At 32.8% G+C, this 16,585-nt stretch overlaps 1 protein-coding gene across 5 annotated transcripts in view; it reads right to left on the minus strand.

Moving 5' to 3' along the window:
• The window catches only part of CDC27 (cell division cycle 27), a 48,676-nt gene that overhangs the window by 20,065 nt on the left and 12,026 nt on the right, over positions 1-16,585 (minus strand). For all 5 annotated transcript variants that reach the window (XR_012499611.1, XM_045517422.2, XM_045517421.2 and 2 more), the window contains exons 4-10: positions 16,228-16,353; positions 10,352-10,449; positions 9,127-9,281; positions 8,810-9,021; positions 7,728-7,842; positions 5,164-5,279; positions 864-963 (exon numbers count right to left, since the gene is read on the minus strand). Coding sequence is in view for 4 of the 5 variants with exons in the window: in XM_045517422.2 (XP_045373378.1) it covers positions 864-963; positions 5,164-5,279; positions 7,728-7,842; positions 8,810-9,021; positions 9,127-9,281; positions 10,352-10,449; positions 16,228-16,353 (922 nt within the window). In the remaining variant the exon portion in view is untranslated. The remainder of the gene's footprint in view (positions 1-863; positions 964-5,163; positions 5,280-7,727; positions 7,843-8,809; positions 9,022-9,126; positions 9,282-10,351; positions 10,450-16,227; positions 16,354-16,585) is intronic.

Genomic DNA, 16,585 nt, shown 5'->3' on the forward strand with positions numbered 1-16,585 from the left:
TCTTCAAAGTAACTTAATTTTAAATGCAACAATTCTGAAAATAAATCATATTAACTAACTAGTGTTTAAGGTATATTAGATTTAAGTGTTTCTCTTTTCTGAAAGTATAACACTTTCATTTATTATTTAAAAATGAGAAAGTAAGTGGATACCACAACTAAGTAAGCGGATACCTAATTGTCTCAGAGCACTGTAATTCATAAGGTATAAAATTGCTGATCTGTATATGTCAAAGTTAAAGACTCCACAATATTTGTCAGTGGATGAAGAAAATTTACCAAAGGTATAAGTTCCTTCTTGTGCAAAGAAACATGCAAAGAAAACAGAAAATTTCCATTTAGTCTTCCCACAATTTCCCTCATGGTAACATCTGACATAACTGTAGTACATCATTAAATCCAGGAAACCGTAATTGGTATCATACTATCAACAAAACTACATATCTCACTTGAATTTTATCAATTTTTACAAGCATTTTTTTTTTTGGTGTGTATAGTTCTATGAAATTTTATCACATGTATGGATTTGTGTAATCAACTACAATATACAGGACTACTCTACTACTATACAAAGAAATTCCCTTGTGCCATGCTTTAACAGTCACATCCTTCCCTCAGTCATAACTCCTAAAAACCATTGATCTGTTCTCCATCATTATAATTTTGTTATCTCAACAATGTCATAAAATATTTATTAAAGGACAAAGAAAATTTATTAATGTTATAAATGGCCCTCCAAATTAAAAATCATTAAAAAGTTTTTATATAGTCTAATATATTCATTAGGAACTGAGTTATCAATGAACAAAATTTTAGAGGGGAGGAAGAATAAGTAAATGGGACATACAGAAATCTTTAAATTACCTTGGTTGTAGAGCTGTCACTAGTAAAAAGTCGTGAACTTCTTCGAGGCAGTGCATTTGGGGGAGATGTGATAGTGGGGCTCAATACCTGAGGTGTTGTACTAAAAAAATTATAAAAGTTGACATTAAAAAACCCCTCAGTTTATGACCATTAACTATTGTTTCAATTCAGGTATATTACAAAATATGCATGCAACATGTTTGCATTCTAAAGTTGATGAGTTTCGTCAGTTCTTTTCTCATCCCTCTATAAAAACTTGTATTTAAAAAACTATTTGTATCATTACCATAAAATGATAAAAATTATAGCACACATATTTACTCTATCTGAAATTGCTAATTTGAACTTAAAACAATCCACACAAAAATTCTGGGTCAATAAATAGTAAACACAGCTATAAATCAATTACCTCTTGCCCTCCTTTGCAACTACAGCAAGTTAGAGAAAAAAGAAAAAGCTGGTTGCACATGGATAGTCTAAGTGTTGGATACTTGCCAACAAATAAATACCACTAGAACAATTGATACTTGAGAAGTTATTAGCCTGTAAATTCAAACAGCCACATCAAGGGATTATTCCGTTTAGAGCAAAAGAAGTCTAATAATCACTTGGATACATTTTTTTTTTTTAACTTTAAAGGCAAACCTTAAGATACAAGGATTCTATTCTTAGAAAGCAAGCATATTTAAAACCTAAAATTATGTAATCAAGAGTGAGTAAGTCTATGGACTAAACTATTTACAGTTTATACAGCTTATGGGAAATCCTACTAATTACCCAAGATTGGGTCAAAGAGACTCCTGAGAATAAAAAAGAAGGTGACCAGTGAATAAAGAATGCATAGGCAGTCCTTAATCCTTTCAAAGACAGACTATCAATATAGAGATTTCAACAAGTGAGGTCATTTGGGTTGACCAATTCATTTTTTTTAATGATAATTTTTTTAATTAAGACTATTTTTTAAGAGCAGTTTAAGGGTTACAGCAAAATTGAGGGGAAGGTCCAGCGAGTTCCCATACACTCTCTTTCCCCACACATGCATAGCCTCCCCTATTACCAACATCCCACCAGAGTGCTACTATTGTTAGTCAATGAACTTACATTGACTATCACATTGTCATTCATTGATAACCATCCAAAGCCTATAGTTTACCTTAGAGGTCACTCCTGGTTTTGTACATTCTATGGGTTTGGAAAAATGTATAATGACATGTATCCATCATTATGTTAATAAAACTATAAGTATTGCACTTTCCCAGATACTGTAAATTGTTCTAGCAAATTATTAAACCTAAGGGACAAGCATGAACCCTCAAATTTCTTGTCAGGAAATTTCTAGTTGGTCAGAAGTATGAGTGGCCTGGAGAACTCTTGAGCTTGTTACTACAGTCAACAAGATTTGATGAGTCTTAGGATTGTGACCATAGCCTGCAGTCTATGCCTCGTCTGGATATTTAGCATCAGAACTGCTTTTAATACTGCAGTGAGGAAACTACCTGAATCTACCAAAAGAACTACTTAAAAGGAACAGGCAGAATAATTCTTGGAGCTCACCTGGGAGTGGGAATAGCTCACATTTTCAATAGCCAGAATGAAGAAAGGTCATACTAAACAGGCCATTGAGTACTTAAAGTGGGGCAAAACTAGTCCAGACTAAAGTTTGCTATTGTCCCACCTAACAAAACTAAAAGCAAAACCTGAAAGGATCAAGCTGTCAACAAGTAATTTAATTGCATCCCAGAACAAAACTTAGAAAATACTTAAACAAATACAAAAAAGTCGTCTAGCGCTCAACCATGTAAAATTTCTAGTAATCGTCATCCATTCAAAAAAAATACTTGGCATACAAAGAAGTAGAAAAATATAACTGAAGAGGAAAAAAAAATCAATCCATAAACAGACCCAGAAATGACACAGTAAGATTTAGTAGATAAGGTCATTAAAAGAGCTATTATAAATATAGTTCCATATGCTCAAAAAGGTAGAAGAAAGCAGGGACACTTTAGGGGGAGAATCAAATCAAACTTCCAGAGATGAAAAATAGAATGCGTGAGATAAATGAACTGAGTATTAGTGAACTGTGGAACAACTTTAAACAGTCTAATATACGTGTTCTTGGAGTCCCAGAATGAGAGAGAGGGACATGGACAGGGAAAATATTTGCAAAAATAATGGCCAAAAATTAGCTAAATTTGATTAAAACTATAAACTCATAGAATCAAGGAGCTCACTGAATCTGAAGGCCAAAAAAGAAGAAAACACACTAGAGCACATCATACTCAAATGGCTTAATACCAGTGATAAAGAGAAAACTTTAAGAGTCAGAGAAAAGAGACCACATATTTAGAGAAACAAAAATGAGGATGACAACAGACTTCTCGTCAGAAACAAGGCAAGCCGGAAGATAGTAAAGCAACATCTTTTAAAAAACAACAACAACAACAAAAACCTGTCAACTAGAATTTTATATCCAGTGAAAGTATCTTTCAAAAATAAAAATGGTGAAATCAAAACTTTGTTCTGTCATACTAAGGCTGAAAAAATTCATTACCAAAAAACCTGAACTACAAGAAATGTTAGAAGTCTTTCAAGATGAAGGAAAAAATACCAAACTGAAATTTGAATCTACAGAAAGAAACAGAGCACCAGAAACAGTAAATATATGGGTATATATAAAAGAGACTTCTTTTTCTCATTAAAAAAAAAATCTCTATGAAAGATAACTATTTAGGGCAGAAAATACAACAAGGCACTATGTACAAGTAAAATATATGACAGCAATAGCATTGAGACTGAGAAAGGAGCATGAAAATATACTGTTATAAGGTTTTATACTAAAGGTGATGGGGTATAGTATTACTTGAAGGTAGACTTTGATAACTTAAAATGCGTAACATAAACCCTAAAACAACCTCTAAAAAGATAAAATAAAGAATAATTGTTAATAAGGCAATGTTATGGATTGAACTGTATCTCCCAAGCAGATACGTTGAAACCCTAAACCCCGGTACTATGAATGTGACCTTTTTGGGAAATACGGTTTTTATAAAAGTAATCAAGTTAATACAAGGTCGTTAGGGTGGGCCCTAATTCTATATGACTGATGTCCTAACAAGAACAAGGAAATTAGACTACAGAGGCACACAGGGAAGATGGCCATGAGCAGACAGAGGCAGATACTGAGTTGTACTACCACAAAATAAGGAATTCCTAGGGCTACCAGAAGCTGGAAGAGATAAGGATCCTCCCCTAGCAGCTTCAGAGGAAGAATGACCCTGTCAACATCTTAATTTTGGATTGTAGCTTCTAGAACTGTGAGTGAATAAATTTCTGTGGTTTTAAGCCACTCAGTTTATTACTTTGTTATAGCAGCTGTAGGAAACAGACAAGGCAATAAAGAAAATAAAATGCTGTAATCAACTATACCTCAATTAAAAAAAAAAAGATAAAATAGAATCAATAATACAAAGAACACAAAATTATTAATAATGCTCATTACAGTTAGTATATATGTTTAATTTTAAGTGAAATGTATAATTCAGTAAATTATGTTTATGTTTAGGAATGGCATATACTTGGCCTGCATAATGTTGTTCTGCAGGAGGCTTCAGGCTTATTCTCATAACTGAGTCCCAGGCAATCACTGCCACCTGTCTGTGAGCTGGCACTCACGATGAGACTTACCATCCTGGCATTTTAAGAAACATTGAGGCTTTCTATATAGTCCAAGTATACGCACATGTGTGTCTGTTTTAAGACTTATAATACATGTTCACTATTTTAGGAGACAGAGTTGTATCTTTATCTTAAAATATTAGCTATAATTTATTTTTAAGTCCTTGAACAGGAAAAGAAATCCTATTTAACACCATTTCTGTGTGGAAATGGATTTATTATTTGAAGATTTACTGGAAGATTAACGTTACGATCTATGTATAGAAATGCATAATAGGGGAAGGGAGAGTAATCTATCTGTACACCAGTGAACAAGGTCATGTAAATTAGAAGAAAATTATTTTAGAGGAGTGCTCAGAATATCTAGTTTAAACAAGTTCATGAGGCAATTAGAATAAAAAGATATTTTACCTAACTTTTGCCTTGGTTTGTATTATAATACTCAACTAAAAATTAAACTATTTTTCCAGTAAGTTAGAAATTTCAAATTTAACATAATCAAAATTTAGAATAGTCATTCAAGAATTCTTGGGACAGTCAAAACCTGTCTAAATTGAAGAATTATAATCATATTTTAGAGCAAGAAAAGCTGAATGATAACAAATAATAACCCCAGGATAAATACCTTGTTTGTGGGCCAGAACTTTGTGTTTGTGCAACAAGAATTGGAGTTACCTCTCGACTATTTCCACTTTGTGAGAAGACAGACTTTGTTCCAGTTTGGCCGATTCTGGCAACAGACTGTAAAACACAAAAAGTCTAAGGTTTGTGAATTATAAATTTTACCGTAAATGACAAAAGACATCATGATGTGCCCATCTACATTTTCCCAACGCAAGATTTCATAATATATCCTGTCATTTGAGAACACAAATTATTAATGTCATTATTTATGTCACTTTAATTATTAAAATTGTATTAGAATGAAGATTAGCCTATTTCCTCATATTTTCCTCAGTTTTTTTACCTTTATACTATATTCTCATCTTTTGCTTTAGTTTCCAAGGAAAGGCTCAAAATTCCTACAAGCCATTTATTATATATCTTCTCTAGCTGGGGCTAAGTGCTAAAGAATTTTAAGACAGCTACTATTCTCAAGATTTATAATCTAACTCCATATACATAAAAAAGTAATAATAATATAGTAAGATTTTATATCCCCCTCCTTTGGCACTTAGTATAAAAATGGTTCTACAGAAGTTCAGAGGAGTAGATTTTTTTTTAAATCAATTATTTTTGAAATTCTAAGAATATTGCTCTTAGAATTAGTAAGTATTTCTTTCTGGTGTGGTCAATCTTCCATTAACTGGTCTCTGCTTACCCCTTCTATCTTCTCTAATTTATCAACTTATTTCTATTTATTTTTGTCACTTCGCTTTTATAAAGTGATCTATGACTATTGTCAGTAGATATTTATAAAAAATTTTTTACTATCAAATAAATTTCTCCAAAACTTACTGTTACTTTGATAGCCACTGTATGTAATTCTCAGACTGCACATTACAAATAATTGCTAATAATCATTTTCTCACCATATATGAAAGCCTTATTTTGGCCTTTTCTGCACATTTAACATCATTGATCATGTCCTCCTTTTGAAGCTTTGTATAATTTCCAAAATAGTACAGTATCTTGATTATATGCCCTGCCACTTCATTAGCCGGCCCCTCTTTCTTCCAGTGTTTTAAGTTTCTTAGCTACTCTTTCCCTAGAAGAGCCTGGCCATTTTAACCCTTTAATTATTATTTCTATCACCTGGCCATATTCTCTCCTCTATGACTAACTATCAAGCCTTCCTCCTCCTCCTTCTCCAGACTAAGACCTCTACATTCACACAAAGGACAAAACTTAAAAGTCAATTCTGGCCCTTTCTTATTTAACAAAGAACTATCTACTGAACTCACTACTCGGTCTGACATTTTTAGTTGATATCGCAGGCAGACCTAGAAGTATATTCTTTTTTAGGAATGTTTTGTAATAGACCAAGAAGAGAAAAGGGGCAGAGGAGGTTGAGACAAGAAGTGGCTTTTATTATTTGGGCACTGAAATCAGGTACCTGTTCACTGCCTAACTTGTCCTTAATTGCTCTGACTCACTTGGTCTTGGCCCTACTTCACCTGGAATGCTAACTACAATCCTACTCTGCCTTCTCACTACTGTAATAAACTAATTTCCACGTTATGTTTCACTCTCATCATACAACAGCAGGTAGTACTGACAACTTAAAACAAAAGTCAGATTTAAAATAATCCACACGTTAACTACTTTGTAGTTCCTTTTTACCACTCCTGGTATTATCACTCATTAAGAAGCTATCATAGAAAAAAGTTTTGCAGGCTCTAAGAAGTTAAGGAGTAAAAGAGTAAAACTAAAACAACAAGAAGAAACATGTCTCCAGGAGGGCAAAGGGGCTATATCAGTCATTCACATACTAGTATGACTCATTTAGCTGCCATTTCTTAAACATCTATTAAGCCCAGCAATAGGCATTTTGCATACATAACCTAATTTCTCTCATAAGATACCTTGCACCATAGATATGTTTTAAATAAATGGGACTGAGGCCTCTACTGCCACAGAACTTTATAAAAGAACATTATAAAAAGAGTTGCAGCTGCAATTCAGTCTTACTGCAGTATTTTACCATAAGGATACTGTCAAGTATTTTTCATTTTACTCCACATTTACTTCAAATTTACCCCACACTTATGAGGATCCACCATAAGATTTTATTATCAGAAATAGCTGACTTTATGTGAATCAATTTTTTTCATGTTAATATCAGTACAATTAAAAAACAAATATGGTGGAAACAAGTAAAAACTATGGCAGGTATCATTTCCGTTATTTACATTCAAAGTGACAGAAATAATCTAAATTTTGTAAAAAAAAAAAAAGGAAATTAAAAGTAAATATCTGAATATGTTTATTTAGCTATATGCTGAAATAAACTATACTTGTGAGTTATAAATTTATGTGGCTAGAAGAGCAACCTGCTTGGTGTCTCCTACTATATAACCAGGAGGCTATGATAATGATGACCTTCTTTTACATTTAGATCAACAACAACTCTAAGGCAACAACAATTAAATAAAGTTAGATTTTTTCTAAAATTGCCTTTAAGAGATTGTGGAGTTTTAAGTGAATTTCTTTCATCAGTACCAAAACTGTATTTTACATGGAAAATACCTTTTTTGAAGGGGCTCCGGTGGATGGCACGTCAATTACAGAAGATGTATTAGTGTAGTTTTGTAAATAGGATCCATCTCCAGGACTTGGGGTTTCTAATGGCAAAATCCCAAAACTGAGAAGAGGTTGAAATCAAGGTGTCAAAAAGTCATCAAGGCATATATAAAGCAGCAGTATACTTAAATTAGAAGGTCTAAAAGGAAGAGAATGGCAAATCAGTCTTGGGGGCATTGAGGATCTGAGGGGCAGATTAAATATAAGTTGTGAATGTAGACTATTCCACCCACCAAAATTAAAATTTTTAAAAAAGTCAAACAAGGAACTAAATTGAGCAGCAACTACTGATCTCAGATTTATTAGGAATGAGGAAAAATGGCTTTGTACAAGCTAAGATCCAAATTATCAAATTACTTCAAAATCTTGGAATTTATGGGATTTAGACCATATTGTGCAGAAAATGTATCCAGTGAGTACTGAATCCATCTGTGGATTCAATGAGTTTTATAATCTCATGGTCATACTATTTTAGTAGCTACCTGGCCCTGGGACCCAATTCATAGTCTGTTCTAGCATATAATTTTTTAATTTGATTCTTTGGGATATGCATCCTCTGGGTTGGATTCCTATATTTATACATACATATATTTCTGATAATTTTGACAAAATAGTTCAAATTGATATGGTATCAATCCTTCCTCCACATTCTGGAAAATAGCACATTAACAACAACCACTGCTGTCACTTTGAATATATCATTAAGAATTCCAGTATTTTAAGAGGTTCATAGTTATTCACTGAATCACAGCCATAAATATCTTTTAATGCATACAGTAGCTGAATAAGGCATATTTCAAGTTTTAAAATTTTCTCCAATATCTAATATTAAATTTTTCTCACAGGTACTGTATTTCTTTTACTTCATTTTCTAAAAATGGAATAGGTTCATTATTGAGTTATTAAATGCCTCTATTTCCATAATGATTTAGAAGTTGCTGTTCATATTAATATGTATTACTAATAATAAGAATTATTATTAGACCATTTACTAGTACAGCACATTTTAAAGTATCTTTTTGTCTTACCTTGGGGTTAATGGGCTAAGAGCAGCTGGCCCTCCTAATAAGCTTCGACCAGTTTTTGGTTTATTTTGAACCTGTTTAGATAATATGGAAGTTCCTGTTCCAAGAGGGACAGTATCTGGTGAAATTACAGCTGAGTCAATATAAGACACTGAGGAATCTGTATTCAAGGAGTACTTTGAATTGGAAGATTCTAAATTCAGTCTGTTTAATTCCTGAAACAGAAAATTTCTACCATGTCATTTACAATACATTACTTAGTTTGGATCATTCTTTTTCATTTTCATAGTATTTTGAACACTAGTGTTTGATACACTTACAATTGTGTCCTGGGGTGTTTCTGTAAGAACTGTCTCAGGCTGTCTGTGAGATAAACTATGATTAGATACTAGTGTTGTGCAAGAGTTGGGCAGACAGTTGCTGAAGTTCTGTAAAGATGTTAATTTAAATGTTTGGTCAGGATCTGGCTTTTCACCTGTGAAGGGGAAAAAAAAAGTTTGTCTCTAAGGAAATAAGGGTTAAATTTTTTCAAGCATACATAAATCAGTGGAAATAAGGTCTTATCCAGAGTTTTAAAGTTCTTCCTTTTCAGTGAATCTGATTTATCTCCCAAAAGCTCATCCATCAATTTATTATAAAAGTTACTCCTAAGATAAAGTTGTAAATTTAGGAAATAAACTAACCTGCAATGATACTGACTTTATAATAAATCACAGAAAAACGTAGATTTCTGTGTTTGTTTTAAAGCAGAAAGTGGATCTCATTTTGCTCAAGGTAAGGAGTAAGGGTGGAGAGGTGAAACCCAGTAGAAATCATAGTAAAGCACTTCCATGTATATAGACAAAATAATTTTTTTAATTGAAGTATAGTCAGTTTACCATGTGTTAACCACAACAATATTTTAAATGCGCATCCACCCTAGAGCATATATACTGAGAAACTCTTCTCCCATATTATCCAGGTCTCATTTTATATAACAGTTTCTGCTCTGGGCATTGTATTAATTTCTTTTCTTATTCAGAAAGCTATTTCCCCCCCTCTTTTTATTTATTTTTTATTTTTTTAAAGGTTATATTCCATTTGTAGTTACTATAAAATATTTGCTATATTCCCCATGTAGCACAATATATCCTAGTAGCTTATATTATACCTGTTTGTACCTCTTAATCCCCATCCTTACTGCTCCTCCCCCCTTCCCCTTTCCACTGGTAACCACTAGTTTGTTCTCTATATCTGAGTCCGCTTCTTTTTTGTTATATTCACTAGTTTGTTGTTATTTTTTAGATTCCACATATAGTGATATCATACAGTATTTGTCTTTGTTCATTTTGGTCAGTATTATACTCACAACACAACTCATTCTAGAGGACAAGAGAGGCTATGTTTTTCCTGAAATATATTCATGTTCTCAATTTTAAAAGCCCTTAGCTTTGAAAAATATTTTTCTTGTGGATAATTTGTATCACCTTCTAAAAATTAAGCAGGGTAAAAAAAAGAGGAAGAGGAAATGGGAAAACCCTCCCCGAGCCACCTCTACAAACATACCTATTTCACATAATGACTCAAAGGGGGACCAGAGGAAAGGATTTAAACTAAGGCTCTTTTGGTAACATTCTGATCCTTTGGCAAGCCGATCTGTCTTGCTGTAAAGACAAGCAAATAGATTAGACAAGCTACAAAACCTAAAACATCTATTACAAAGAAACGTTTGATCTAGAAAATTAGGTAAATCTTATAAAAGTTCTGAGAGTACTCTTCTACATCCTTCCCTAAATGATCAATTTCTCCTTCTTACCATCCTCCAATCTCTACTATTTAGGGCAGTTCAAGTCAAGTCAGGTAGAAGCAAAGAACACAAATTGAGTGGAATGCTAGCAAAATAAACAAGCTATCACTGTCTTCTTAAATATTATAATCACTTTTAATTCACTGTTGGATATTAGAATTACTGAAGGGGATATGGAAAATACCCAAATGTTAGTCTTATTCTTAATTTTAAATATAAGTCCCAATGGTAATATTGAAAGTGACTTAAATACTTTAAATATAGCACATTTAAATGGTAAGAATTAAAAAATAAATAAATGGTAAGAGTTTTTATTTTAACAAAAGGTGGTGGTTCTTAACAAAAAGGAAAATTTATGTTTCTTTCTAAATCAGATGTATAAAGACTTATATTTAGAATGTAGACAATATCCCTGGGGCCCTATACACTTGAAAAAAATCTGAAAAATATTAGAATTGTTGCCTCCCTAGCTTTTAAATGGGAGGAAAGATGGGGGTGAGGCTTAGTGAGACTTTTTCGAGCTTTCAGATTAAAAAATACTATTTACCTGTTCTAAGGTTGAAATTCTTCATTATCTAACAGAAAAAAAATCAAGATACAGCCATTCTGTATCTATATAATAGTTCTTATAAAACTCTAAGGTTTTATAAAGGACCAGAAGGCATCTAACCAACATTTTCAAGACAACCCTCGAATGAAACTACCAGTTAAAATATATAATCTTCCTTTTCCGGTAGGTGGCCTGAGGTGACCTCTAAAAATGGTTCGCTATTCACTTGACCCAGAAAACCCCACAAATCATGCAAATCAAGAGGTTCAAATTTTTGTGTTCACTTTAAGAACACTCGTGAAACTGCCCAGGCCATTAAGGGTATGTATATCCAAAAAGCCACCAAGTATCTGAAGGACAATGTGTACCTTTCCGTCATTACAATGGTGGAGTTGGTAGCTGTGCCCAGGCAAAACAGTGGGGCTGGACGCAGGGCTGATGGCCCAAAAAGAGTGCTGAATTTTTACTGCACATGCTGAAAAATGCAGAGAGTAATGCTGAACTTAAGGGGTTAGATGTAGATTCTCTCGTCATTGAGCACATCCAGGTGAACAAAGCTCCCGAGATGCAGCGCAGGACTTAACAGAGCTCACGGTTGGATCAACCCTTACATGAGCTCTCCCTGCCACATTGAGATGATCCTTACTGAAAAAGAGCAGATTATTCCTAAACCAGAAGAGGAAGTTGCACAGAAGAAAAAGATATCCCAGAAGAAACTGAAGAAACAAAAACTTACGGCCTGGGAATACATACAGCAAAAAATAAATGCAAATAAAAGTGAAAAATATATATATAATCTGTTTTTACGCTGTATATCTCAGATAACTGAAAGAAGACCCCCTTAGGTAACTAGATGTTAGTGTGCTTTACTTCCAAATTTTGCGAGTAGAAAACTAGAATAAATAATGTAATAAAGACAAGAAAGTACCACTAGTTGAAGAATATCTAGCTTCCCACATTTGCCTAATTTGAGCCAATAAACACATGAACAAAGAAGAGAGTGGGAGCAGGAGCAGGAGCAGGAAGCAGACTATCACAAAATGTAAGTAAGTTTTATCAAAGTCTATACCTAACAATTGTTTAGATGAAATTTCTTAAAGGAAAAATAATTGTCACAAGAATGATATAATCATTTACTATGGATAGAGGAGTAACTTAAAAATAGGAAACAAAGAAAAGACATAAAAATAGTATTTTTTGAAAGTAATTGCAAGGAGTAGAAAGTGGCAAATCAATGCTCGGGAACTTTTAACATACAGCCAGGAAAAGAATACAGGGAAACTTCAATGTTTGAAGATTATCCTAAGCTTCAACAGTTCTTACTGCTGCTCACCTAAACTAACTCATGCAATATAGCCCTCATCTCTTATATAACTAACTGTACTTTGCCTATTTATCTTTCATGTGTGCTCTCTTGCCATTGTTTATAAGCTTCTTGAGGACTGGAAATTAGATTTCTCATTTTTAAAAAAAAGATTTCTCATTTTAATATTATCTCTTTCCTGTTTTCAATAGCCTGTCCTCTTGCTTTGCTTGTATAATGTAACATAAAAGACACTTTTACTAATAATTTTTAAAACTGCACTGAGTAGACTGCATGAATTATTTAAATTGCCAGAAAAGTGGTAGACAAACTGATTTAAGCAAAGATAAAACAACCTATTTATGAAAAAAAATCATGAAAGTATAAGAGGTGATCTTTTGTGATGAAAATCCTCTTGTGTCCAGTATTATTTAAATCGTATTTTCTTTTTACATTAGCAAAAGGTGAATTCTCTTAAACCTTTGATAAGTTGGCAAGGTGGATTTTTAAAATAAGCTATGATCTGATTAACAGACCATAAAAGAAATTTAAAACACAATGTCTGCTAAGAAGAGATTAGACACACATGTGCATGCATGTGGACAGATACTAGTATATATAAATAACTTAAAAGCAAACTGCGGAATAAGCTAGAGGTAGAATTATAATAATCAAATATGGGAGCTGAATCTCTAATTATTCAGTAGAGAGATAAAAAGGGAAAAAAGATTTAATAGAATTGAACTGCTTGGAGTGCTCCAACTTTAGATGGATTTTTTTAATTTTTACTGTAACTCAGAAAGGAGTTTACCAAAGAATTGGGGTAAAAAAATTATTTAAATGGTTCTGGGAAGAAACAGGTAAATCTATGAACCAGACTTAGTTGCATCCTAAAGATGGAAGTCTCATGTGCTATTGTAGACAAAAAGACCAATGAAGTGTCTATTAAAATACGGCAGCTACAAAACTACAACACGTATATATCCGGATTACTGGGTGCAACTTTGATCACAAGACAGGTATGTAATGGCTGAAATGAAAAACCAGTTTTTGGAGCAGGGTTGTACCCTACTGGATACTTAACCGTTCAATCCTTATGATGAATAAAAATAACCTACCGTTACTTCTCTGAAGAAAGGGGTAAACCTTTCTTCTTCATAGTTAGAACCTAATATAACTGCACCTTCAAAATCTTTTAGTGACCCTGTTTTTAAATTATTAGTAATATACAAACAGCATTTTGGTGATTTAATGACTTCCCTTTGTTTTATTAAAATTTATTTTGAAATAATTTTAGACTAACATATAAGTTGCAAAACAGTACAGAGTTCCCATGTACCCCTTACACCATTCTTCCCTCAAAAATAATACCTGACACAACTGTAATACAGTTATCAAAACTGGGAAATTGACAGTAGTACAATACTTAATTTGAATTTCAGCAGTTTTTACATGCATTCACTTGTCTGTGTATAGTTTTATGAAATTTTATTGTGTCACTACCACTACAATCAGGATATAGAACTGTTCCAAAATTGCAAAGAAATTCCTTCAACTACCTTGTTATAGCCACACTCTTGCCCCAACTCTAACCTCTGAGAACCACTGATCTGTCTCTATCACAAGAATTGTGTTACATCAATAATGTTATATAAATGAAATCCTATAGTATGTAAAATTTTGAAATTGGCTTTTTTCACTTGCCATAATGTCCTTGAAATCCATCCAAGTTATTATATTTATCAATTGTTTTTCCTCTTTATTGCTGAGTAGTAGTTCACTATGTGAATGTAGTTTGTTATCCATTCACTCATTGAATTTGAGTTGATTCTATTTTGGGCCTTTTTTACAAATAAAGCTGTTATGAACTTTCATGTACAAGTATCATTCTCACCAGCAATGTATGAGAAATCCTGTTGCTCTGCATCCTCAGCAGCACTTGGTATTGTCAGTAGTTTTAATTTTAGCCATTTTAATAAGCATGTAGTGGTTTCTCATGGTAGTTTTTAAATGCCTTTCCTTAATGTCTAATGATTTGGTACATCTTTTCATATGCTTATTTACCATCCACATACCCTCTTTGATGACATGTCCATTCAAGAATTTTACCCATTTTCTAATTTTCTTATTATTGAGAATTCAAAGAAACAAAACGAACTCATAGAAAGATTAGATTTGTTACCAGAGGCAGAGAGTGGGAGGAGGGAGAATTGGATGAAAGTGGTCAAAACATACAAACTTCCAGTTATAAGATAAGTAAGTACTCGGGATGTAATGTACAGCATGATAAACATTGCTGTAAGTTATACAGGAAGGCTGTTAAGAGAGCAAATCCTAAGAGTTCTCATCACAAGGAAAAATTTTTTGTCTAATTCTTTAATTTTGTATCTATATGAGGTGGTGGATGTTTATAAAACTTACTGTGATAACCATTTCATGACGTATGTAAATCAAATCATTATGCTGTACACCTTAAATATATACAGTGCTGTATGTCAATTATATCGCAATAAAACTGAAAGAAAAAAATTTTAAAGAAACAAAATCTTTTCTATCAAGTCTTTTCTAGTTACCATCTTACCTTTCTTCTTAACCAAATAGAACTGATTATTCCCTCATTTGAACAAAATACTATTAAGATTTTATCAAAGCACTTTAATTGTGATGATAAAAGTTTATAAAGTTTTTATTTACTGCTTCTCTCCTCCTATTCTATTACAAATCTTTGGTGGGGAGAGGAGAATGGTGAGTTATTTATCTTTACATTTCTAGTGCCAAGTATGTGTCTAGCCATACTAGAGGATGGATCTCAGAGTTTTTTGAGTAAGTGACAAGAAGAATCATACTTGCATTAATTAAATTCATCACTCCAAGTCCTTCTATTAAGATAAAAGAAGATATTGGTATTATATCTTTACTTACTCCTGTTCTCAAAAGAGTGATGTCATCTGAAAATGAGCCCCAAATTTCAGCCAAATAATTTATTCTGTTCAAAAAGACATTTTCAAGGTTTTTAAAAAACTACTATTCAAACTAGCCTCAATTTGTCTTAAAACAGATGCTAACCTAATTCTTCACACAAGCAATCCTCAATCATTTCTCCCATGATATGCAACAGATGTCATTTACACATGAGATGCCCTCCAATGGGCATTCTTGTTACCTAATTATATCTCCACCTCCTACTCCTCAAATCAGAGTATTTCAGGATAAAACTCAGTGAGAATATTATTATAACTCTGAATTCACTCTCACTTGCTTTTAAAAAACTTAAATAAATGTAAACATATTTTAAAATTATTTCCAAAATCACTATTATTTCAACTACCATTGTAGGAAATTTCTCAAATTCATTATGACATACTAGATAGGAACTGCTATTCTTTATTACTGAAACATGCTTTCAAGCCTCCTTCTAAGGAGCAGTGGTAATATTTAATACTAGACCAAAAACTTCACTCGTTTCTTCTTTTTCTCGGTGGATTACATGAAGATATTCTCCTCACCCAAGGTAAAACAAAAACAAAACCCACATATGCACTCAATCGTTACGTAGTGCTGCTGTAGCTATTTATCATTAAGGCCAACTGGACAGTCATAAACGGGATCAACATCTCTACTATTTTACAGGTTCAACAAGGTCATGAAACTTTAAGACTGTACACTACTCAGCCAAATGCTATGCTATTTCATAAACATAGATCAACACATATTGTTCTTAAACCACAAAGCATTCTAGTCCTGGAAACAATTTTCTGGTGATTTTAATCACTCTTACTTACCAATATACATGTCCCAACAATGAAAGAGTAAAGCAAGCTGAATCACCAAACTCAGTAACAATATCATCATGGCTTTTCTGCTTATTAAACACTCCACCAGATAAGATCTGTTCCCCTTCTGCAAGCCTTTAAAACACAAATTTAACACAACACTGTAAATCAACTATATTTCAATTAAAAGAAAATAAAAAAATAAAAACTCCACAAATGTACATATTAAAAAAAAGTCAATATAAGAAGCACTGTATGTAAAGACATTCTTCATTATCAGTGTATCTCTTACTATGGAGATAAAGTAAAAAGTTCATGGTACCTTTAGAATAACAATAAACATGTTTTCAGAATCATTTGGGAAATT

The sequence above is a fragment of the Camelus bactrianus genome, chromosome 16 (assembly GCF_048773025.1).
Source record: "Camelus bactrianus isolate YW-2024 breed Bactrian camel chromosome 16, ASM4877302v1, whole genome shotgun sequence".
NCBI classification, from domain to species: domain Eukaryota; kingdom Metazoa; phylum Chordata; class Mammalia; order Artiodactyla; family Camelidae; genus Camelus; species Camelus bactrianus.